This window comes from Pyricularia grisea, assembly GCF_004355905.1.
Source record: "Pyricularia grisea strain NI907 chromosome Unknown Pyricularia_grisea_NI907_Scaffold_2, whole genome shotgun sequence".
NCBI lineage: Eukaryota > Fungi > Ascomycota > Sordariomycetes > Magnaporthales > Pyriculariaceae > Pyricularia > Pyricularia grisea.
The window spans coordinates 3,101,596-3,124,520 of NW_022156717.1; the positions used below are offsets into that span (position 1 = coordinate 3,101,596).

Sequence of the window (22,925 nt, forward strand, 5' to 3'; positions counted from 1 at the left end):
TAGTATCGAGAGTCTGCGAGTGAGGTAATGCATTGAGCCTGGAACCAGTTCCCAGATCCGCGAACAGCTTCAGTTTACAACCTAATAGTCCGGATCTATATGTCCGCTATAGGATAACATTGCACGCGCGAGCTGCTCGTTCCATCTTCCCATAGAAGAACCTGCATGGGTGTTTCAGCCGAGTGCAACGGCGACAGGAGTGAGGCTTTTCACTATATGATAGCTGCTTGGTATTCAGAGGCGCCGAAGGTAGCTTTTGGTTGTCACACGGAGTCAAGCAATGTTGGTGCCTGAGTAGCTACGATAATAAAAAGAGCCGCTTATGCAGTAGCTGGGAATACTTTTTATGCGGGCAGAAATAATGCTTCCAGCCACAATCACAAGTCGTACCAAACGCACATCTTCTTTGGTTTTCATTGAACTTCCCCATGACTGGCAGCAAGTTCTCACACATCTTGAGCAATAGATGCAAACCAACATACACACCATCTTGCATTTTTTGTGATTGGGAGGGCGCCAATCCATCCACAATGACCTCACCGTGGGATCATGCGGTTGGTTACCCTTAACGATTATGGGAACTATAGGTCAATATTTGAGATGTGATGAAACGGCCTTGCGTATAGAATACGAGGACAATAAGCCCAAGCGTGCTGGAAGGATCGCATATGACAACAATGGTTGGTAGGCTTGGTACAGTAAGTAACTTTGAATACGGTACGCGGGCAAAGCCTCCCGGTAGAGTGGTACAGTACGACGATGGGAAACAGCCATTTTGGGTAATTATCATCCGGGCTGCCGCAAGACACCAACGACAGATGTTATGGCATCCCCGATTTATGCAGCCGCACGGCAAAAGCGGCGTCAAAAAACAGGCCTTCACTTGGCTTTTTTTTTGGCCAACCCAACGTAGAGGGGCGGCATCTTCTTCCAACGAGACAAGACTTGTCACTGCTTCGAAGCAAATGACTGACCAACAAGCCTGTCACGATACATAAATATAAATGTAAGGAGCAATACAAAGGCAGCGTGACTGTTGGACAAGGATATTGGGGTCTGTACTTGTCGGGCACATCCTTTCCGCGTGTTACCTGTTCGAGTCCGAACGAGAATGGAAGGACTTGTCTGTGACACACATGTACATACATGCAGGGCTAAGCCTTGCACCCCAATGACGTGTTGGCAATCGATCTCTGCGTTATAGAAGATTTTCAGGACCATCTATTCCGCCATAGCCATCGAAAAACTGGAGATAGACCCTCTGGAACCAGGGAAATATTACAAACCATCCGTTTATGTCTATGTAGCTCATAAAAAAACAGGGGCCCTCACTCTGCCACCCCTTTTGTGACCATACGAGTAAGAACCACCGTTAAGATTCCTTACTTTATAGGACACCCCATGATTTGGTACCTTATTTCCAACCAAAGGCAAAGTTAGCCTACTTCTTAGCTGGATAGACTACCTGATGGACTTCTAGCTCCTTAGCGTCCCCAAGTAGCACTATTTCTACGGAGTAAAGATATAGCCCGGTCGGAATAGCTGTTTTGGCCCCCCGCCCGCTGCAAGCGCCAGGAACAAAAAAAAATTATAGTGTTGGAAGAAAACAAGTTCCGTCCCTAGCGTCCAACCAACTGTCATAATGTCAGCTGTCGAATGACTTTGCAAGGGGGCTTGGCGAAACGGTCACACCAGTCTATCGAAATAGTTATGCATATAGTATGTGATTTGCTGCACGTATATCGGAACCCCCGAAAGATATATTTGGCTGCATCGGGATTGGGTTGCGTTTGCATTTCCAGCGTGTCGTTTCCGGGGAGTGGGTGTTGTACAGTCGTGCAACCTGATATTTTGACACCACCCGGGGGAAAGACCCTACATCACATGGGACGAAAACTGATATTCGTTGGTATCCTTTATCTCTCTCTCTATCTCTCTCTCTCTCTTGAATTGCTTTGTTGTAAGCGAGCCGCCAGCATAGTATGGCCAGGGTACCGGACTGCTTTTGCCGCTAATACGGTAACCTTGACGGGCAAGGCTGGGCAGCCAGGGGATGTAATACAACATGCTCACATCAGCACGTCGCTAAACAGAAACCTCTTGATCTGCTTCGAGAAAAAAAGTAGGTAAAAATGGAGCAACTACTCAGTATAGTATAGCCTCACTAAAAACCGTCAATGCCAAGGGTAAAGGGTTTGAATTGGTTATCTCAAGTGCATCCAATAGGTTATTGCCCTTTTTTGTTGCTGGACAACTGTTGCAAGTTAACTAGGTACGTTTGCACAACGGGCACATCCACTTGCCCGCATCGGTAAGCCCGCTCTTGCGAATTGGAACATAGCCCTATGTGGAAGTTCACCAATCCGAGCCGATGTGCCGGCCATCACCCCTCTTTTTTGCGGTTGTAAAAGGACTACACTCCGCACACGTGCTAGCTGAGATGCGAATCGAGCCGGTCGAGAAATAAACGAGTCATTTGCCCAATAGTCTGCATATAGAATATGGCACACCGGATTGGATGAAGACTTTTTGACCATAGCCCACGTCGGTGCTCTAGTCTCCTTCCATACTACGGTATAGACCTACCGGTAGAGTCAGGCATATCGAACCAAGGACACCATAGGCAGGTGAGAAAGGGAGCATTGTGCCCCATCCTTTCCCACGTTGTTGATTGCCACGCCTCCTGAGAGGGCTGAGGTGGATGCTTGGTGAGACTGGCCCCCAAACCAAAATACTCACACCTCGCCATTTGCAAAAGACTAAACACTGAAAAGGAACAGCCCGAGAGATACGCGTCACCAGTCTATTACTTCCTGCACTGTGCCGTTGCAAGAAAAAAAGAATGAAAAAAAAGGGCCTCGGCAAGCAAAATGAAATAGAATTATGACGTGACCAACTCAAATCCTTCCCTTTTGGCTTTTTGAAGCCAAGCCAAAGGAATGCAGCTAAGATCTGCATGTATGTGCTTTCGTATGTACTCAGGTGCGAGAAGAAGGCGGAGTAAACAGTACGCTCTCTGGGGCGATATACCTAGGTACGTACCCAAAGGCGCAGAACCATTGTAACGACAACCTAATTCTCAAGTCCTGGGGGCTTTTCCCTCCCAAGGTGGGCGAGCGGGTTTTTTTTTCTCGCCTCGTTGACTTCTGCAGAGTGTTGGCACTTCCTTCCTCATTATTAGGGGCTGTTCGGGTACGGAGGCCAGGCCTTCTTGGCCCGTTTGATGGCACCACTTTGTAGTTCTCCGGGACCCTTTTTCTTTTCTTTTCTCTATTGCTTCTTTCCTTTTTCATCCCCCCGCGTTGTTTAATCGATTTCAGGTCGGGCAGAGAAAAAAAAAAAGGCGTCCACCCATCAGAAAACATAAAAATAAAAATTTCGCATCTGGACCAATCACAGCGGCCCAGGGATAAACACCCACCTGCACGTTCCCTGCAACGGGGCCGGGAGCCAGCGGCTGGCGATCTGTCATACATGCCAAAGCAAGGGAGACAGAAGAATGAAAAAGAAAATAGAGGAAAAAGAAAAAAAGAAAAAAAAAAGTCCCTTCCCCACTTAGTGAGATCAAAACTGGGGTGTCAGCAAACAGCCCGACCACTCAACGTTGATTTCCATTACTAACTAAACTGCCTTCAGGTCTCCGATGATACCTAAGGTAGGGCCCTGCACAGGAGGCTAGGCAATAACATCCAGTATCCTTGTCAATGTCACAATTGGTAGTGAGTATTGGTTTCTAGCTCTGTCTGTTTTTGTCGTGGTCCTCGTGCGTGGCTTTCCTGGGTTGCTCTTCAGCTCTGCTAGCTCCCCCGTCACCAACATAATCAATCAATGATCAATCAATCCATTCACCCTCCACCCATATCTCGCCCTTTTACTTGCCGAAAAAAATACAGAACGGTCTCTTTTTTTGGCCTCGGTCACCAATGTATGTGTGTCGTCGGGTACAGCAAGCTCTGCAGCCGACCCTTCTACTACCGTACTTTCTTGGATTTTTGTTAGCAATAACCAGGCATCACATCACAAAAGCTTGGATGGCCGTGTCACTCCCCATGCTCACTTTTATTGTACCGTTACAGTACCACGAAGTATAATCCCAGCCCAAGAAGGCTATGGCACGCATGGCACCATCAACCACCCCCAAGCCACCCCTTGCTATCCTTTTCCGCCAATGGCGGCGTTGACTGCCAAGATGGGCATTTTTTGGTGTGGATCGGACTCTTTCAGCCTCAATACAACCAGAATTGCCAGAGCTCTACTAGCTGAGAGTGTCATGGGGCACAAGGCAGCCGATTAAAATCATGACCACCCTGTCTATGTTTCTGATTCGCACCGCCTCGGATCCACTGGCCATTTACTGTGTATCACACCCACTACTTTTCCCTTTCCTTTCTAGGACCCAGACGAGAAAGTTCCCCACGGTCACAGGCAGCCTGAAAAGATGCCCTTGCAAAGGTTCCCGACCCCAATTTGGCATCATGGGGAGTATTGGTCCAGCCCTTTTTGGCCCCCCCCGTGGCTGGTTGGTCCATTTACTGTTCTGATCCCGCAGCTAACAAATCTTTCCGGCCCTCCTTGTGCTTGGCGCCCATCCCCTCCAACCCTGTCGGTAGATTGTACCATAAGCACTACTGCCACGGGTGTTCCGCACTTTCGACATGAGAGCCCTTGAGAATAGTGTCCTAGAGTCGATCATAAAATGACTGCATCCGTGTACTCCACATTCCGTGCCAATTCTCCTAATGACATGGTTTGTCTCATTCCATCTTACCTCATGTCATATATTCTCCTGTTGTGCCACTCCTTCCCGAGCTCTGCAACCCATCTTACCTATTCTCCGGGACTCATTCTGTCTCGTACTCCCATCCTTTTGACCTACTTGTATATGCCTGTGGCTATATACTATACTTGATACCCTGGGCTGGTGGGTTGTATAATCGTCTTATACAAAGTACCTTCTTTCAGCATTCACTTTACACCTATACCTCGTTCATACCCGAGGCCTCTTCAATATCAACAAAAATCTCACTAGGTGATTTCTGTTTTATCTTACATCTTATATACCATGACTCCTCGAGCAGAGCCAATGGTTCTGTCCAAGGACTCTTTTGAAGGATTGGACGATGGGCAAAGTTGCGGCTACTCCCGCCCACAACCGGCACAATCCAAGCCAGATATGACACATTCATTCCTTCAACCAGGCCAATACTACCATAACTATAACAACAAATGGGCTCAGTTTCCGCCTACCCCAAGTATCAGCGAAGCACCCACATCGGCTCCAAACAGCCCCTTCCGACCCAATTACAAACGCGTCCGGGTTGAAGACGAAAACGAATCCTCAGAAGATTGTCAAGATTCCCAAGGCGGGCTTGGCATAAAGGAAAATATCTCATCACCACGTGTCTCTCCGATACCCTCTCCCGAACCCTCTCCTGCTTTGACCGAGGAGCCCGAATCTTACCTCACGAGCTCCCAACGGCGCACAAAGTCACATCCCATCAGAACCGCTGGACCCCACGACTCAGAACCCAGCGGTCCCAGATCGCAGGCTCATGCAAAGATTCACACCTATATCGACGGCGCAGAACGACATGCTGCTGGGGCCTTTCCCCGTATTTCCAAGCCGGTCGAACTTCTGCGCTCCAGCTATGATGTGGTCGTTATCGGCTCCGGTTATGGAGGCGGCGTAGCTGCGTCCCGTATGGCACGTGCCGGTGAGTCCGTTTGCGTCCTAGAGCGCGGGCAAGAGCGTTGGCCGGGTGAGTACCCAACAGGTGCCAGAGAGGCTCTCGAGCAGCTTCACTTCAGTGGCGAGTTCTCGCCATACTGGCTCCCCGGCAAGACGGCCGTTGGCGGGGATCCAACCGGGATGTATCATCTCATCCTCGGCAGAGGCCAGAATGCTGTGGTCGGCAACGGACTTGGCGGGACCAGTCTCATGAATGCCAATGTCTTTTTGGAGGCCGACGCCGATACCATGGCAAAGAAAGCCTGGCCACCCGAGCTGCGTGAAAAAGACGCCCTCGCACCATACTACAAGCGTGTAAGAGAGGTATTGGAGCCGGAGGTATACCCCGATGACTGGCCCGAGCTTCCAAAAGCTAGAATGCTCAAGAAGCAGGCGGAACATCTCAACATGTCATCCAAGTTCAGAAAGGTCGAGCAGACTACTCGTTTCCGCAATGGGCCCAACAGTTGCGGCGTCGAGATGTCGCCCTCGGCACTGACCGGCCAGGACGCCACTGGAGTCAACGATGGTTCAAAGACGACGACATTGGTAACCTACTTGGCTGATGCCTGGAACTGGGGTGCCGAAATGTTTTGCGAGTGCGAGGTACGCCACATTGAGAAGGTAACCGACAGTCGTGGAGGCTACCTAATCTACTTTGCATGGCATGGTCGCAACCGAGGCTGCTTTGCTTCCAATCTCCGTGGAGACCTCATGTGGGTTCATGCAAAGAATGCCGTCTTCCTTGGCGCCGGTGCCATTGGTACAACAGAAATCCTACTTCGGAGTCGTGCCATGGGTCTCGAGACAAGCTCGCTTGTTGGTCAGAACATGAGCGGCAACGGAGACATCCTCGCCTTTGGCTACAACACGGACGAGGAGGTCAATGCTGTTGGCCGCGTCTACCCGGATCCTTACAACCCAGTCGGCCCTTGCATCACGTCAATTATTGACAACCGCGAGGGGCATCCCAATCCTTTGGACGGTTTCGTGATCCAGGAGGGAACGGTGCCGCGAGCACTAGCACACCTGTTTCAGGCGATGCTTGACTTCATGCCAGGAAGCCAAAGCCCCAAGGACGATACCGTAGTACAACGTACCCAAGCAGCTCTTGCAAGATGGGGAAGCAGAATACTCGGCCCCTATTTCCGCAGGGGTGCCGTCGAGAGAACGCAGGTCTATCTGGTCATGTCTCACGACACCAACCACGCCGTTCTTTCTCTCAAGAATGATCGGCCCGTACTTGAGTTCCTCGGTGTTGGTCGCGGCAGCCACGTCAAGGAGATCAACCAACTACTCGCCAAAGCAACAGAGGCTGTCGGGGGCACCTTGGTCCAAACGCCCTTCTTCGCGTTGATGGGCGAGCAACAGGTTACTGTCCACCCGATAGGGGGAGCAAGCATGGCTCGTGATAACACTGGTGCTACGGGTGTTACGGACCATAAGGGCGAGGTCTTTATGGGGCCGGGTCGAGAGACTCACAAAGGTTTGATCGTGACCGACGGAGCACTGATCCCGGCAGCACTTGGTGCCAACCCCTTGGCTACGATTTCAGCAATAGCCGAACGATGCGTGGAAAAATGGGCAGAGACCTGCGACCTGGAAATCAGCAAAGAGAAAAATGGTATTTTAGATCTCTTTGGAGAACCCGCACACGTCCCAAGGGATCGTCAACTCAGACAGGAAGTCCTAGACATTCAGGAGCAGCTACAACGGCTCCCACGCGCTCACACTATTCGCGAGGTACTATTGAGTAGGGCTGATAGTGTCGGGAAAGCGGAAGATGCCATGGAAAGGGCCAAATCCCTCCGGAAAAGCGGTTTCGGCTTCACCGAAGTCATGTCAGGCTTTGTGCACAAAGGGGCCAATATGAGGGAGGATGTACAGGAAACCTACGAGCTCGCCTACCGTACGGCAAAATCGCTGTGCGAGAATGCTCGCTTCTTCCTCAGCGTCCAAGCGCTTTGCACCAAAGACATGGTACAGGACTACAGGAACCGTGGCATGCTGACGGGGACTTTCATCTGCCCTACCATTCCCGGCTCCCCTTTCATGGTGAAGCGTGGCGAGTTCGGGTTGTTTGTCAGGGACCACAAGGCTCCTGGCACCCGCAATCTGACATACAACTTTGACATGATGGGCATCAATGGAGAAGTTCTTCATTTCCATGGTTACAAGGTGGTCGACTCATCAGTCGCCCTCTCGCCACGTCGCTTCTGGCGGTCCACCACAACCCTATATGTCACAATCACCAACACTGATTACCCAGCGCGCGTTGACCCTGAGGACATCGAAGCATGGCGCCACTGCTCTGTTGTTGCTAGAGGCATCATGAGCATTCAGCCCAAGGACTTTTGGTCTGAGATTTTGACCTTGAGTCCAACCGGAAGCTCCTTTATACACAAGGCCAAGAGCGCTGCTAGTTTCATGAGCTTTTTCACTCGCAAGTCGCTCTCATTGCTGGTCACGCCCTTCACACCCCTGCAATATCCATCCAGGACATATGTTGGCTATGTGAATGATACACTTCCGACGCAGAGCTTCAAGATTGTTGCATCTGATGGTGTCACAACACGGCTTCACATGTGGGAAGCGACGCACACGCCCCTTGGCCCGGATGGCAAACCAACCCCTGCTAAAAACCTCTTCATGATACCTGGAGCTGCCGTGGATCACCAAATCTTCGCCCTGCCGACCATCCCTTACAACGCGGTCAACTACTTTACGCGGGCAGGATACCGCGTCTTCGTGACGGTCCACCGTATCGGGCAGCTCATGTCGGCCAAGATCAACTACACGACGTACGACGCCCGCCTCGACCTGAAGGCTTGTCTGGAATACATTCGCAAGGAGTACTCGGAAAGCGGCGACCCCAAGAAGCCTTCAAAGATATATACAATTGCCCACTGCATGGGATCAGTCGCCTTTGCCTCTGGCCTGCTCGACGGCACCATTCCGTCAGACTGGATACTCGGCATAACCTGCAGTCAGGTCTTTATGAACCCAATCTGGGGTCCGTCAAACATGGCCAAAGTCATGGCCGGCCCCATCCCAATGGACAAGCTCTACAAAATGGTAGCAGGAAACTGGTTCAGCTGCAGCACGGGCGTCGACGACGCCTTTGTCCAGCGTCTGGTCAACCAGGCCCTTCGCCTGATGCCCGACTCCCGGAGCGAGCTCTGCAACAGCGCCAGCTGCCACCGCACGTCGCTGGTCTTTGGCCGCTGCTGGAACCACCGCAACCTGAACGAGGCGACTCACCGGCAGATAGACCGCTTCTTTGGCGGCGTCAACATGACGCTCCTGAGCTTGCTGATGAAGATGGGCTCCGAAGGCCACGTCATGGGCAACGCGCCGTTGTGCAACGACCTCACGACGCCCGCCAACATCCAGCGCCTCCGCGGCATCCCCTTCCTCCTCTTCTCGGGTCGCGACAATGCCGTCCTCAGCATCGAGGCCACCGAGCGCACCTACGAGAAGCTCACCGACACCTTTGGCGGCATGCACTACCCGCGCCGCGCCGCCGATCAGGATCCCACCATGCCCTCGACCGACGTCACGCCCCAGACCGGCGCCTCTGACAGCGGCGTCGAGTACCGCCGCCGCGTCGTCCCCGGCTACGGTCACCTCGACTGCTGGATGGGCCGCAACGCCTGGAAAGATATTTACCCCTTTGTCAGGGAGGAGGTCGACCGTGTCGTGCGCGGCGAGACGTACAGGTTTGATGAACCCGAAGACAAGTTCAAGGCCATGGTGCGCGATGGCGACTTGTTGTGCTGAGGCAGTTTTTCTTTTCCAAAAAAAAAAAAAGGTTAGCTTTGTTGGCTACTGCTTGGACCACTTTTAAAGTCTTTTCTTGTTGCTAAGTTTCCTTACTTAGTACTGCCTGTTGTTAAATGTAATGTTTGTTTTTGCTTGGAGTCATTCGGCGTTTGATTTCTCTCTTATTCCCCGCAGCTGTTTTCCTGTTGAGCAAGAAAGAGGTTTGAGGTCATGGACAAGAAGTTTTTGATTTGTTTGTTTTTTGCACACCTGTCACCTTCTCCGGGAGACATTGTATGTTAGTTTTTGCTGTTCAAAGCAATGTTTGGAGGCGTTTCTCGGTTGGCACAACAATGAGGGAAGACGATATGCCGCAGGGCTAAAAAGGAACCTTTTGGAACACGAGTACCTTTTTGAAGATTCTAGTAGGAGCCAACAAAGACACGTTTGGAAATTTATTACAAAATTTGATTCCAACATATTATTTGCAAACAAGATAACATTTCGTGCCCAATTCCTGCCTTTATTCCGTCAGTAAAAAAACAATGCTGCCCGTCCCCCCCCCAGGGTCCCCTGCCCACAACTCCCAAAACGCCCATTACAGAGTGATAGAATACAACCAGGACTAAAAAGCCAGTAGACCCAAAAGAATAACATATTGGCAAGGTCACATAACGTCGTTTACCAGATGGCAGCCCTATCAAAATCGAACCTCTGTAGCTCCTTGTTCCCGTCCTCCAGGTCCTTCTTGGCCTTCATCCTCATGTAGAAGATGGGACAGTCCTTGCTGGAGCAGATGACCTCGCAGTGCATGCTGCCCTGGCAGCGCTGGCACTGGGTCCAGAGGCGGCCGAAGCGGACCTCGAGGTCCGAGACGCGATCGAGCGTCTTCTTGTACAGCTCACCAACGCGAGGCGCGTCGTCGGCGCAGACGGCACCCTGGCTCTCCTCCTTGCCCGTCAACGGCTTCTTGCAGCCCATGCAGGTCTGCGTCTTCTTGGCAAACTTCATCAGGCCACCGACCGAGGACGCCGCGACGGAAACGACACGCGTGTGGTCGCCCGTCAGTAGCGACTTGGCCTTGGTCTCGCCCAGGATGGGCTCGAAGATGCGGCCGAGCGGCTTGGCGAGCTGGTTGTCGAGGTAGTACTTTGTATCGATGGGCACGTTGTTCTCCAGGACGTAGATCGGGTCTTCGGAACGCTCAAAGTTCTTGGATCCCGTCGCGCCCTTGACCATGACGTAGGCCACACGGTCGCCGAGGCCAGGTGCAGAGCCAGCATCGCGCTTCTTCATGCGCTGCGCCAACTCCACGTGCGCCTGCTTCGCTGTGTAGTCGTCCTTGGTCAGGGCTTTTGTGATGACGAGCTTGGACATGTCTACTTTGTTTTGAAGCAGCTCTGCGATTGTCTCCTTGACATATCTATTATGTGCAGATCTTGTTAGTAAAAGGTACTGTGGATGGATGTAGGTGTACATGTGCGTTGTGGTCATGTGGTGGCAGAAACTTACTCCTGAGCGCCTGGTACGTCTTGGTCGATGAGAATCATCCTCAAAACCTTCTCAATCACAGTTTGAACCAGCAGGCAATTGTCTCGACGGACTGTTTCAATACCCTTGGTGTCCATCTTATCATACTTCTCTGGCTTGGTCCAGTACAGACCAGCGTAACGCTTCTTGTTGATCAGCAGATAGGGAAAGTAGACCTTCTCGAACTCGAGCTTGATTGGCTTGATAAACTTGGACGAGACGTAATTCGCCGCCTCTTCACCAAGCTTCATCGCTTCGGCAAGGTCTTTGGTGCCAAACTTAACCATGACGGAATCGGTATCACCGTAGATGACCTGAGCGTCGTGAGAATAGCCATTCGCAACGCGATAGTGCTTCTCCACCTCCTCCTTGGTCTTTTCAATCATTTGCCGGCCGAAACTGGTTGTGCTGCTGGCAATCTCCAAGCAAGGCAGCTTGCCATTTGTGGCTCCTGTCAAGCCGTACACACTGTTACAACTGATCTTCAGAGCCAACTGCCGACCGTTCAACACGGCCTTTTTGAATGGGTCCGTCTCGACCGCCAGTTCTCTCTTTGCCTGTTTTCGAGCAGCAAGCAATTCCTCCAAAATTTGTGCCAACAGCCCCTTGCGTTGTTTTGTGGTGACGAAAGTGTCTCCATTCGGAGTCACGATATAGTCCTCGTCCTTCTTCAGGCCGAACGCGTCAATGGCTTTCTTGGTGACGAGGGTTGTATAGCACAGGTTGTGTGCCTGCATGATACTTGGGTACAGAGAAGCAAAATCCAGCGTTGCAACAGGGACATCATAGTAGCCGCGAGTGGGCTCGATGACTGTCGCGCCCTCATATTGCTCATCAGAGCTTTGGACGCTGAGGTTGGGAATGACAAGCTTCTGCTCCAGGGCTTTGCGGAACAGTTGACTTAAGAACCTGACTTGTTGACCTCTCGTCAAAAGGAAGTTGAAAGGAGCACCTGTGACCCTAGACATTTCCGTATAGTTTTCCAAACATGACAGTTTTTCCATCAGTCTTTGTGGGAGATAGGCGTCCTTCAAGCAGTAGAGTGCAAGACGACGTCTAGATTCGGGTGTGCCGTTGAAAAGCTCCGTGATCATTGTGTGGTGGACATCTTCCTTTTGTTCGCCCAAAAAGTGCGAACACACGGAATTGAGGGTGTAACTTCTCAATTGGTGATCACGCTGGATCAACTGGAGCAGATCAAGCTGTAGACGACCATTGATATTAGTGGCCTTGGTGTCGCGGTTACCCATCTGTTTGCTGGAAAAGTTGGACTCTTTCGCCACGGATTTGATGCTTGGTATACGACTCCACAAGTCAAAGTCCTTGACTTTGAGATGCCTTGCGCGGTCGAGGAGATAGGGAAAATCGAAATTGGCGATGTTGTAACCGGTGATAATATCCGGATCCACCTCAACCAAAAAGTCCCGCCACGATGACAGCATCTTCTGCTCCTGGCTGAACTCGAGGATTTGAGTTGCTACAATGGGACTTGTCTGGTCCAAGCAGAAAACGTTGCGTACAAAAGGCTTCTTGTCACCGTACTTGGTAACCACGTTGGCAATCTGAATGACAGGGTCCATGTTCGCCTCTGGGAAGATACCCTTGCGTCCAGCGCACTCGATATCAAAGGAGAGCATCCTGAGAGGAGCCATCTTGGACCACTCGCCCACTGGCTTGTGAGCAATGAGGTCTCGGTAGCTCATCTCGGCCTCGATCTGACAGTTTGATTGTCTTTGCGAGTCTGGCACAAGTGTGTAAGTGGCAGGCGGGGCCTCGACCCAGGACATGCCTGATATCTATATATGTCACAAAAGTTAGTGAGTTGGCCGGACCAGACAGAACGTTTGTGGTGGTGAGAAACCGTACCTTGCAGTCAACCATGAAACGCATGACGTATTGAATATTGTCAAAGGTCATGATGCCACCGTCGTGTTTCCACATGCCCTTCCAATTCGCATTGCCGCTCTCAATTGTGGACCGAACCTTGTTGATGAACTTAGGATCTGTCACAGTGATTTTCAAGAAGGGATTCTGAGTGTTGTTCTGGAAGCCGTAAATGTTCTCACGCATTGTCATCTGTACTGAGTGTATGGCTGGCTGGTGTTGTGCAATATTGGTCTCGAGGAATGCCTTGAAGGCGTTGCAGTCCTTCTGACCAAACGAGGTTGGAGCGGCAACGTAAAGGTAATGTCTGAACTCCTTGACGTGCAGCATGACCGAGTTGCCTTCCTCTGTCACACCAAAGAGCTTCACCGTCGCCTGTCCGCCATGGAGCGTACCCTCCTCTGCTTCTATCGACTGGAAGCATAGCGTGCTAGTCTTGGGGTTAAATTCCGCAGGAACTGGTGGCCGCGACCACAACTGGTCCTTCTCGGTGTTGTTCTGCTTGAGATCGGATATGTCTTGACTGAGCTTCTCGAGGACTTCGGATTCGAAAGCGCTCTTGGGTTGGCTGGAGCCGAGCTTGTTTGCCTGGGAGCTCTTGAAGCGGGAGGCCGCCGGCGACGATGCGGGAGGTTCGATTTTCCTCTTCTTTGTGCTTGAAGGGGTTGCGGAGATGTTCTTGCGAGCGTTTGATGCCTCGCCGAACTCCCGCTTCTGCGGCAGGACAGCGGCCGGCATGGTGAATTCTAGGTGATTGTGCGTACTTTGACCGAGACAAATGTACTAAATATTTGACTAGAGTCTTGAAGAAAAATGGTGTAGTTGAGCTCTTGGTTCAATGTATAGCACAATTGACTAGCTGCAAGGCGTTTTTTGGGTGATGCAAGGGGTTGCCTGGTGGTTGATAGGGAGGCGAAATTCAATTAATGGAGACGCGTTGGAAATTGACCGTGACGCCACTTAACGCGAACTTTCAAGTCGTGTTTGGCGCGCAGCCCCGCCAACAGAACCATTGATGGACCCTGGCCCGATGCTGTAAACACCCACCCCACATCACCTGCAGCTATTCTAACTTACAATACAGCACCACATATTCCTTGTAACTCATTCAATGACTTAGTTTATTCTTCCCGTGTGAGAGATTGGCGTTGACCGGGACGCTAAACTTGGAATATTTTGGAGGACCATATTTGCAAAACGTAAAATCACCCTCCAACTTGCTGGGAACGCTGTTAAACGTCTTGGAGCGCTCGCCTAGGTACGGCTTATTAGCTCAGGCAAGAGGTTACAACTACTTTTGGCATGCGACCAGGCAGTTAGTTTACATTGCAGTACCTCACCCACGTCAACCACGATAGCAACCTAGTAAATCGCGGTACCAGTCCTGCCGTCCAAGCTTCCCTCATATTGCTTAGGTAAATGAGGTTCAAACTCGGCACGAAAACAAACATTCACAACCCGGTCTAGCGTGACCACTCACCCCTGTTCCTGGGTACGTACCACACACACACACACACACGCGCGCGCGCACCTGGGCAATTGTCACCATGGCGGAAAGGCAAGCATCGAGTCGGCAACAACAGCCCCCCGGCGTGGCCCGAACACGACACGCCGTGCCTTCAACCAGCGTCCGGCGCAACCTCTTCCAGGGCCAGCTGACTCGCCGTCCGACGCTGCAGAACGGTACCAGCTCTTCGAGTTCTGGCGACAGTCGGCTGCATCTGGAAGACGATGCCCAGGGGTCTGATATCGTGGTCCGCGATCAGAACGGCGATGTCGAGCTAGACCTGCCCCCGACGCCTCCTATCGACGACATGGATGAGGTTGTACTGGATTCGAGGCAGCAGAATGAAAGTATGTCAACCCCCCTTGGATCCACCTCTGTCTTGTCATGTCGCATGTGGTGAGCGGTGGATGCGTTTTAACTGACATTCTGGGTGACTTAATAGAGGAGCGACAACGGCTAGCAGACGTTGTGAGGCATCATCAGATCAATCAGAATAGTATTCCGGTACAGCCAGAGGGTGAGTGCCACACTTCCAAACTTTGTGGTATTTTTAGGTGCGCCTTCACATCTGACATATGCTTGTTGCCACCAATCAAGAAATATTGGAGGCTGTAAGAGCAAGCTTGAGAGCCAAGGTAGCTGCATTGTCCGAGGATAATTGGATGTTTGAAAACGAGGATATACTACCACGACGCCAATGAGTTTGATTCACGGAGGCGGGGGGAAATTGTCAGTCGTCTAGCATGTCATTTTGAGCATCGTCATGAATGGGTATAAACTACAATCAAGCAACAGCGTCAGCGCTTTTTCTGCGAATAGAAAACCCCTCTAGTCTAACCCCTCTGCAGCCGGTGCCTCCACCCGCCTCGCGGGCGGCTTCCTTGACGCGGCACCACCGGCACCACCGGCACCACCAAACAGGCTTCCCATCATATCCATCAGCGGATTGCTCTGTCTGGGCCTGGCAATACCAAAATACATTTCTGCGATGCTCTCCAGGCTCTCCTGCCACGCCGGAGCAGTCTCAGCTATCTGCGGGCCGTACTTCATCGTAAGCTTCCTGAAGGCGTCCGGGTTGCCCTTTTGGATGGCCAGCAGCAGCAGGCCGAGGAAGTTGAGCAGGGGCAGGCTGGGGAAGACGCGCAGGTCCGCGCTGTTGGTGCTGACGTCCTGCACGCCCATGCCCTGGTTGTCGGCGCTCAGGGCGCTCGCAAACGACCGGTAGCAGGCGTTGGCGGCGCGGACGTTGCCGACGAGGAGGTAGGGGAGGACGGCGCGTGCGGCGTAGAGGGGTGCCGTGTGCGAGTCGTCCTCCTTGTACCACGAGTATTCCATGCGTGCAAGCACCTCGGCCGAATCCTTGGTTCCAAGGATCAAGTGCCTCTCCGCCTCGGACGTCTCATGCTCTTCGGCGTACAGCGAGCCTGCCACGTGGTGCAGTTCCGGGTCGCCCGCGGGGTACTCTCCGAACTTGGATGACCAGCTGGGTGATTGTACATAGCGTCTGTCAGCAGGTGTGCTTTGTAGGGTTTCCTGGATAACCCAGCCGAAAAAAAAGACACTCACCCAATCATCTCAGTAACAAACTTCTTCTTCGTAGGCTCCCCAGGGCCAAACAACCTCAGCAGCGTCAGAAGCTTTCCCTTGTTGGCCGAGTCCGGCTTCAGCTCGGCTTGTTTGTAAACGTCAACGAGCAGAGTGGCCAGATCGCCACCACTGCCTCCCTGGCCGGCCTTGAGGAGCGACTGAGAAACATTGAAGAGGATATCGGTCGCAGAGCCCCAGCTTGACGCCTTGATATACCTGGCGGCTACGACACGGGTCTGCTGTTGTGCCTCGTAGAACTGGCCCTCGGCGATGCGCTGCTGGAGGCGCGCAATGATCTTGTCGATCTTGTCGGTCTTGCTCGCCATGATTGATGGTTGACGTTTGGTGGAGGGAAATGTCGTGGAGGTCGGCAGCTTGGGCAAAAAATTGACGGGCAGGCGGGTGAAAGAGCTCTTTAGCTTAAAGGTTGGTGTCTACAAGCACTGCAACTTTATGTGTCAGGAAGTTTCGGTGGTTCTTGACAGAAGATTGAAGATGTTAGAGCTCCGTAGCGCCCCGCCAGACCAGGGCGTCCCCGCCAAAAAGGTCCCCGCCCCTCTGTTTACTTCTATTGGTATTGTGGGCAGCCTTATTGCAGCGTCACCAATGTGCAATACCCATTGGATGTCGTCATTTCACCACCTGCAGAGAGCTTCAACAGAAGCAGCCCCAAATGCTATGCAGCAACGGCCCCATACTAAGCTAAAGTGCAGGGCGCGACGACTTGAATTTACCAGTATCCATGGGAATAAACACATTTAATTCTGATAAACGGCCCAGCCATTGGCCGACTTGATTGAGATCCACACAATGTCTTCAGCAGCACCGCCTACAATCCTGACACTCAAACAAGAGTTGATAGCGGAGCAGGTGCGATTACTATCTCAGCCGTTGGCCCCATCACGCGCCTGGCGTGCAGGAAACAATGCATCCGCTCAAGCAGCAGGAGACAACGGCGGCAGCGCCGCGGGGGCGACTATCCCCGAGAGGGCCGTCGAGGCCGCCATGGTGCGTGTCAACCACCGGCTGCACCAGCACGTGAACCGCGTCTACGCATCTGCCGCCACGCGACATGTGGCCGAGCAGCTGGAACAACTCTATTTGATGGAGCGAGAAAAGGCTATAGAGATGCACCCCGAAGGAAACGAGCTGCAGGCCATGGGAATTTCCAGCAGCACTGATTTTGGTGTGTAATAACGCAGAGAAAAATATCCTTTTTTCCCCCCTAAATATAAAACATGTCGAATCTTGGCTAACCTATCGCGTATTTGTTTGTGGCGACCCAGCTGATGCAAAAACGATATCAGCACTTCCTGGGAATTGGCCCTTGGAAAAGGATGGAGAAACGCATCCCGTGGAGGTCAAGCGATTTGCGGAATTGACTGAAAGTCTAAAGGAGCTGTCTCTCCAGCGCGAGGCTTTGCTGTTGCGTGTGCGGCGGTTGCGTGCCTTACGCGACGGCCTGGTATCTTTTCAACCCAACACCGATGATGCCGATGATGACAACGCTGCAGCTGCTCATGTTCAGAAACACCTGGTCACCAAAAACGGCGAACTGGAGCAGGAACTCGAGCGTACTAGGATCCTAATGGCCCGCGTAGGGAGTCGCGTGGCACGACTCATACAAAAAGAGTCTCAAAATAAAGCTTCGACAGTCGGATCAAACGACGAAGACAGTCTCTTTGAGGACCGCGAGGATAGCGTGCCGGTTGCACTGGAGGAAGACGCAAGGAGGAAGGTTACCGACTTGCTGGATCTGTTTTGATTCTGGGCACCACTGGCACCGCTGAGAGTCTCTCCCGGGCCTATGGAACGATATTGATAAATTTGCAGTTTAATGCTGCTATTAGAAGTCGCAGCAGGAGCTGCCAACGATACCCATTTTCCTTTTTTTGCAATCGATATCCCTGATTTCAGCCCACCCGTTACTGTTTGTTTAATGAATATACCCGCCATTTCGTTCTATGTTTTCAAACTGCCGACATCACTGCCTAAGTAAGGTATGTGAGAAAACCCTACCCACCTTGTGAATGCAACAACTGTGCACGGTTTAAGTCCGCAGCCTATAAGCTTATCAAATGCCCAGTGTCACCCCAGATTATTGCTCACCTGGTTACAGCTCCTCATTTTCAGCCTCATTTCATGCCCGATTTCCTGAAAAGTGGTTGCCTGCCCAGAATGCCAGCGCAATCCTCGCGGCTTGCTACTTGCCGCTAATGCAATCCTTGCAGCCTCAGCTTGTCGATCCAATACCAGCCAATCCCCCGCATGATTATACTCCGTATCGAACGTCGAAAGGGTTGCACAACATGGCATTTCGCAAATAGTGGTCGATGTTAGCCTGACCGACCTGCTGACGCCCAAGCACTCAATACTATTTAAACAGTTTCCTGCTCGTCACTTGAGGGGGCCAGAGGGAGGCACAGCGGCCGTGCCTGTGCTGGCTTTTATAATCATTTCACTTGGAAAAATTGAAGACCAGGTTCTGATCGATGCAAAGAAAATCTTGTTTAAAACTGCTTCGGCCTGCTCATAACACCTGGGCGAGGCTTCGTTCAACAGTATTGCTTCCCACTGTTTATTGGGCACAGTTCCTTACAGCGATCTGTGGTCACGCAGACCTAATATTTGCGCGCTCTTGTTGAACAAAGACAAATGTGGTCCGCTTTAGAAGAAAGAATATATACATAGCCGCTTGTTTGATACTTTTGGGCTAATAAGCCGCCAACTCATATCAAGATCATGTCCGACAGCAGCCCAGACGATTCCAGCACCTCTTCTTCTAGCTCCAGTTCGCCACCAGCCCGTCGCAAAGGTCCCCCAAACAGAGGCCCTGCATTAAACTCGGAGAAGGACAAAGCGCCGCAGGAGAGGCTGGATGACTTTTGGAATAAATTTACAACCAAGACTCCGGGCAAAGGTAAACTATACACAATCTTGCAAACGAGCGTATAAATTGGTTAACAACGAGTACAAAAAAAGCCACACGCATCCTTCCACGCAAAGACTATACGCTGAAGAAGCAAAAAGAACGACCTGGCGAAAGGATTCAACTGCAGCCAGTGTCGTACGATGAAGCAGTCGCCCAGTGCAAAGCCAAAGTTGCTCAGGTAGTCAAGGAATGTCGGCGCGTCAACCAGCGGTACAGAGACCCGCACTTTGATCTTGAGATTGATTTTCAACTGGAGAGAAACCAATGTCTAGTCAGTCTCTCCAACCGAAGGCGGAAAATTTTGGTGATGGGAAGACTTGACAGGAAAGGCGGTGCTGTCCATGGAGTCGAAACCCAGAGCCGGGCCAGATACGCACAGGCAAAGGCATCTTCTCGCGGTCAAGGTAGGCTGCGCCCTAGGCCGCCGCACTCACCCCAGCAAAACTTTCGCCCCATGGCTGTTCACCGAGTCACCGAGATATTTGAGAATCCTCAGTTCTTTGTCGACGGACCATCCGCCAACGACGTCAGACAGGGGCGAGAAGTCGGTGACTGCTGGCTGATGGCCGCGCTGTGCACCATGAGCAACAAACCAGGGCTCATAGAGCGCATCTGCGTCGCTCACGATGTGCAGGTCGGGGTCTATGGCTTTGTATTTCATCGTGATGGAGACTGGTTCAGTGAGATTATAGACGACAAGGTATGTCTCGGCCCCGACGGACACTTGATTCAGGAGTATGTGAAGTCGAAGGTATGCTAACAGTCAGGGTCCGGATCGAAAAAGCTCTATCTCACCAAGGGCGACTACGATGATGGATGCATTGAGAGAATCCTATTAGATAACGATCGTATAAGGCAGGACTCGGAGGAAGCTTATAGACGCCTCTACCAGACCAACAGTGGGGCGTTGTACTTTGCGCAATCTTCCGAGCCCAATGAGACCTGGGTCAGCCTGCTCGAAAAAGTATGCAAATTTACAACCCACAAGCTCTGTGGCACAAAATATATAACGGCCAGTGCTGACGGCAATACATGTTTCTCACTAGGCATACGCAAAGGCTCACGGCGACTATGAAGCTATAGAGGGTGGCTTCACCGGTGAAGGCATTGAGGACCTGACTGGAGGGATCACGCAGGAAATTTATGCCACTGACATTCTTGACAAGGCAAGTTGTGACTTTTCCTCACATGTATTCTTTATGCAAAGCGTGGCCGCACCCATTTGACTCGGGCCACACTTACACTTATATCTCTTTTAACATAGGACCACTTTTGGAAAGAAGGGCTTCTCAAAGTCAACAAAGACTTTCTCTTTGGGTGCAGCACAGGCATATGGGGCCATGGCACCGGTGAGCGGAGAGGTATCGTCGAGCTGCACGCCTACAGTGTCATGAAAACAGTTGAGATCGGCGGTCATCGCCTGCTCATGCTGAGAAACCCATGGGGTCGAGATGAGTGGAAAGGCAAATGGTCGGATGGGTCGGCGGAATGGACGCCCGAGTGGCTTGCCAAGCTCAACCACCGCTTTGGCGACGACGGCGCCTTCTGGATTTCGTACGAGGACCTCCTGCGAAAGTTTCAGAGCTTTGACCGCACACGCCTCTTCGGTCCGGAGTGGAGAGCTGCGGCCATCTGGACGACCTTTTCGGTGCCATGGGTGCACGAGTATCACGATACCAAGTTTGCCTTTTCTCTCTCCCGTCCGGGTCCGGTCGTCCTGGTCCTGTCGCAGCTCGACAAGCGCTACTTCAAGGGCCTGGAAGGTCAATACCGATTCGAGTTCTCGTTCAGGGTTCACGTCTCAGGCCAAGAGGACTACCTGGTCCGCAGCCTGACCCCTTATAGGATGAACCGGAGCGTCAACGTAGAGTTGGACCTCGAGGCCGGCGACTACACGGTTCTGGTCATGGTGAACGCCTCCCGCGACATGAAAAAGATGCCGGCCGAGGAAGTCGCCAAAGCGTACTCTAAGAACCAAAGGGAGAAGTTGGCCAGGATAGCGCTCTCGTACGACCTTGCGCACAGCAGGGGCCGCATAGTCGAGACTGCCCAGGAGAAGGAGGCTCGGCTCGCGGCCGAGGTGCGCAAGAAGGAAAAGGCGAAGCGGAAACTGAAGAAGGCGGTCATGGACGATCGACATCTCCAGTATCGCATTGATGCCAGAGAGGTGTTGACGGTGAGAAAGGCCAAAGCCAAGGCTAAGGCGAAGCGGGCAAAGAAGAAGGCCGAGGAAGAGAAGAAGTGGAAAGAATTTGCTGAAAAGGTCAACGAGGCACGCAAACAAGCTCAGGCGATAAGCGTTGGCGACGGTCAGTCGGCACCTCAGCCTCAGGCACAAGCGGAGGATGAGCATGCCAAGGGAAACAAAACAGTACCGGCTACTGAAACTCAAGCTTTAAACAGTCAAGTCGACACGGATGACAAGAGCAAGTATACCACTGCGACCTTGGATGGAGACAAGCAAGATGTTACTGAGCAACCGAGTGCGGCTCCGAGCAGCCAATCTACTCAGGGGCTAAATCCTCCAAGCTTTACGTCAGCGACTACGAAGGACAGCCTTGACATCCGGACTCCTATGAGCTCCATCTCGGGGAGTGTTGAGGCAGCACCTGCTGCGACGGATTCCGAGACACAGCCGGGAGGGGCCCAGCCTCCAGGGGAGGTGCCAAATACGGCAGCCCACGCAACAAAGAATAACACAGGCGGTGTTGCAGGGAATTCCATCATTCCAGTTGAAGAGAACCCGGAACTAACGGCCTCTGGGACAGCGACGGGTAAAGGGGAGCACTTTGCCTCGCAGGATCCCAACAATTCAACTAGCTCGAACATAGCCAGCGCAGTTGGAGACATGGCAGGACATGTTATATCGTCGACAGTTGTGGGAAATACCGAATGCGTGACGAAAATTCAGCCAAAGCAAATCGGTCAAGGGTTGCATGTAGCGGATGAGAGTCCAGACCGGTCCCAGGGAATCATTCCAGAACCAGCTGAAGCAGGCCCTAACAACACTCCCAATTCGCGACATCCAGACAGAGTTCTGCTTCGCCCAAGTGGTGCTGAAGGGATCGTCCTACGAAGACAGTCCTCGAGGTCACGCACGCGCGGTCAGCCCCCAACGTTTCAGCAAGCGGGACCACCGCGGCAGCCCCCACCCGGCAGCATGCCCTCCTACAATGTGAACAGGCTGCCAGTGCGAGGTTACGGGCCGCCCCAGCGCTTAATCTCCCGTTATGGCCGCCCGGACACCGAAGGCAGTGACCAGGACTCCAGTGAAATGGAGAGCGTGTCAAGCGTTTCTGAGATATCCGACGGGGAGGTCGAGCTCGAGCTTGACGCGATTCGCCGCGGCTGGAGGCAATACCCGGGCCTCACCGCCGTGGCTGCTCGACCTCCCCCCAGTGCTCCACCCGCACGCCCGCCTCCGCCGGCCGGGCCACCTGTGAATGGCGACCTTGAAAGGGACCCGTGGAATGCCGTTGTCATTCTGGGCTTGCGGGTTTACTATCAACTCGCTAAGGGCGAGGGTGCGGATACAGAGGTCGTGAAGCTTCGCATCGAACGGCCGGATCCGTATGCGGCGGATGGTCAAGACAGCGACGAGGAAGATGGCGGGACTGCGAGGAAGACCAAGGCCAGTGAGCAAAAGGTGTTGGACGTTGACAATAGCGCAAAGGACGCCGCCAAGGATATCGAGATTGTTGACAACGGGGTCGGTAAGGCCGATGACCAAACGCCCACCAGCAATGACCCCGAGAAAGGAAAGGATGGCCAGGGTGCCGAGACTGGTGTTACCAAGACCGACTGAGTCTTGATGTCAGAGGGACTTTGACATGAGCAAGGCATTCGAAATTGAACAGAACACATAATTTTTGCAAGTGTGCTAAACGAACTTGAGGCAAAGGACGAGATTGTGTGAGGACATTTCGACTTGTTTACACACTCAATTTTCTCAAAATGTTTACAGCTTTACCATGTTTAAGGGACAGGGCGATAAC

General features: G+C 52.3%; 8 protein-coding genes across 8 annotated transcripts; 5 read left to right on the forward strand and 3 right to left on the reverse strand.

Annotated features, from left to right (window-relative positions):
• Positions 1-565: 565 nt before the first annotated feature.
• On the reverse strand, positions 566-1,221 carry PgNI_03507 (uncharacterized protein; the record flags this gene model as incomplete). Its single annotated transcript, XM_031123561.1, has 2 exons — positions 566-982; positions 1,147-1,221. The coding sequence occupies 2 exons, from the start codon at positions 1,219-1,221 to the stop codon at positions 566-568; spliced, it is 492 nt and encodes a 163-aa protein (XP_030985634.1).
• A 2,458-nt stretch (positions 1,222-3,679) lies between these two features.
• On the forward strand, positions 3,680-4,147 carry PgNI_03508 (uncharacterized protein; the record flags this gene model as incomplete). The annotated part of the gene is made up of 2 exons (XM_031123562.1): positions 3,680-3,925; positions 4,077-4,147. Coding segments are annotated over exons 1-2 (168 nt in total), but the record flags the coding sequence as incomplete, so codon positions are not given.
• Positions 4,148-5,062: 915 nt separating this feature from the next.
• PgNI_03509 (uncharacterized protein) lies at positions 5,063-9,508 on the forward strand (the record flags this gene model as incomplete). Its single annotated transcript, XM_031123563.1, has 1 exon — positions 5,063-9,508. One exon carries the CDS (start codon positions 5,063-5,065, stop codon positions 9,506-9,508), a length of 4,446 nt encoding a protein of 1,481 aa, XP_030985638.1.
• Positions 9,509-10,083: 575 nt separating this feature from the next.
• Positions 10,084-13,642, reverse strand: PgNI_03510 (uncharacterized protein; the record flags this gene model as incomplete). Its single annotated transcript, XM_031123564.1, has 3 exons — positions 10,084-10,913; positions 11,003-12,816; positions 12,887-13,642. 3 exons carry the CDS (start codon positions 13,640-13,642, stop codon positions 10,172-10,174), a joined length of 3,312 nt encoding a protein of 1,103 aa, XP_030984347.1. The 3' UTR covers positions 10,084-10,171.
• An 809-nt stretch (positions 13,643-14,451) lies between these two features.
• PgNI_03511 (uncharacterized protein) lies at positions 14,452-15,112 on the forward strand (the record flags this gene model as incomplete). The annotated part of the gene is made up of 3 exons (XM_031123565.1): positions 14,452-14,758; positions 14,854-14,928; positions 15,009-15,112. The coding sequence occupies 3 exons, from the start codon at positions 14,452-14,454 to the stop codon at positions 15,110-15,112; spliced, it is 486 nt and encodes a 161-aa protein (XP_030984348.1).
• A 127-nt stretch (positions 15,113-15,239) lies between these two features.
• On the reverse strand, positions 15,240-16,324 carry PgNI_03512 (uncharacterized protein; the record flags this gene model as incomplete). The annotated part of the gene is made up of 2 exons (XM_031123566.1): positions 15,240-15,915; positions 15,978-16,324. 2 exons carry the CDS (start codon positions 16,322-16,324, stop codon positions 15,240-15,242), a joined length of 1,023 nt encoding a protein of 340 aa, XP_030984349.1.
• Positions 16,325-16,645: 321 nt separating this feature from the next.
• Positions 16,646-17,802, forward strand: PgNI_03513 (uncharacterized protein). Its single transcript, XM_031123567.1, has 2 exons — positions 16,646-17,184; positions 17,285-17,802. Exons 1-2 carry the CDS (start codon positions 16,809-16,811, stop codon positions 17,761-17,763), a joined length of 855 nt encoding a protein of 284 aa, XP_030984350.1. The 5' UTR covers positions 16,646-16,808; the 3' UTR covers positions 17,764-17,802.
• A 938-nt stretch (positions 17,803-18,740) lies between these two features.
• Positions 18,741-22,735, forward strand: PgNI_03514 (uncharacterized protein; the record flags this gene model as incomplete). Its single annotated transcript, XM_031123568.1, has 5 exons — positions 18,741-18,918; positions 18,981-19,630; positions 19,715-19,894; positions 19,977-20,120; positions 20,195-22,735. The coding sequence occupies 5 exons, from the start codon at positions 18,741-18,743 to the stop codon at positions 22,733-22,735; spliced, it is 3,693 nt and encodes a 1,230-aa protein (XP_030984343.1).
• Positions 22,736-22,925: the final 190 nt, after the last annotated feature.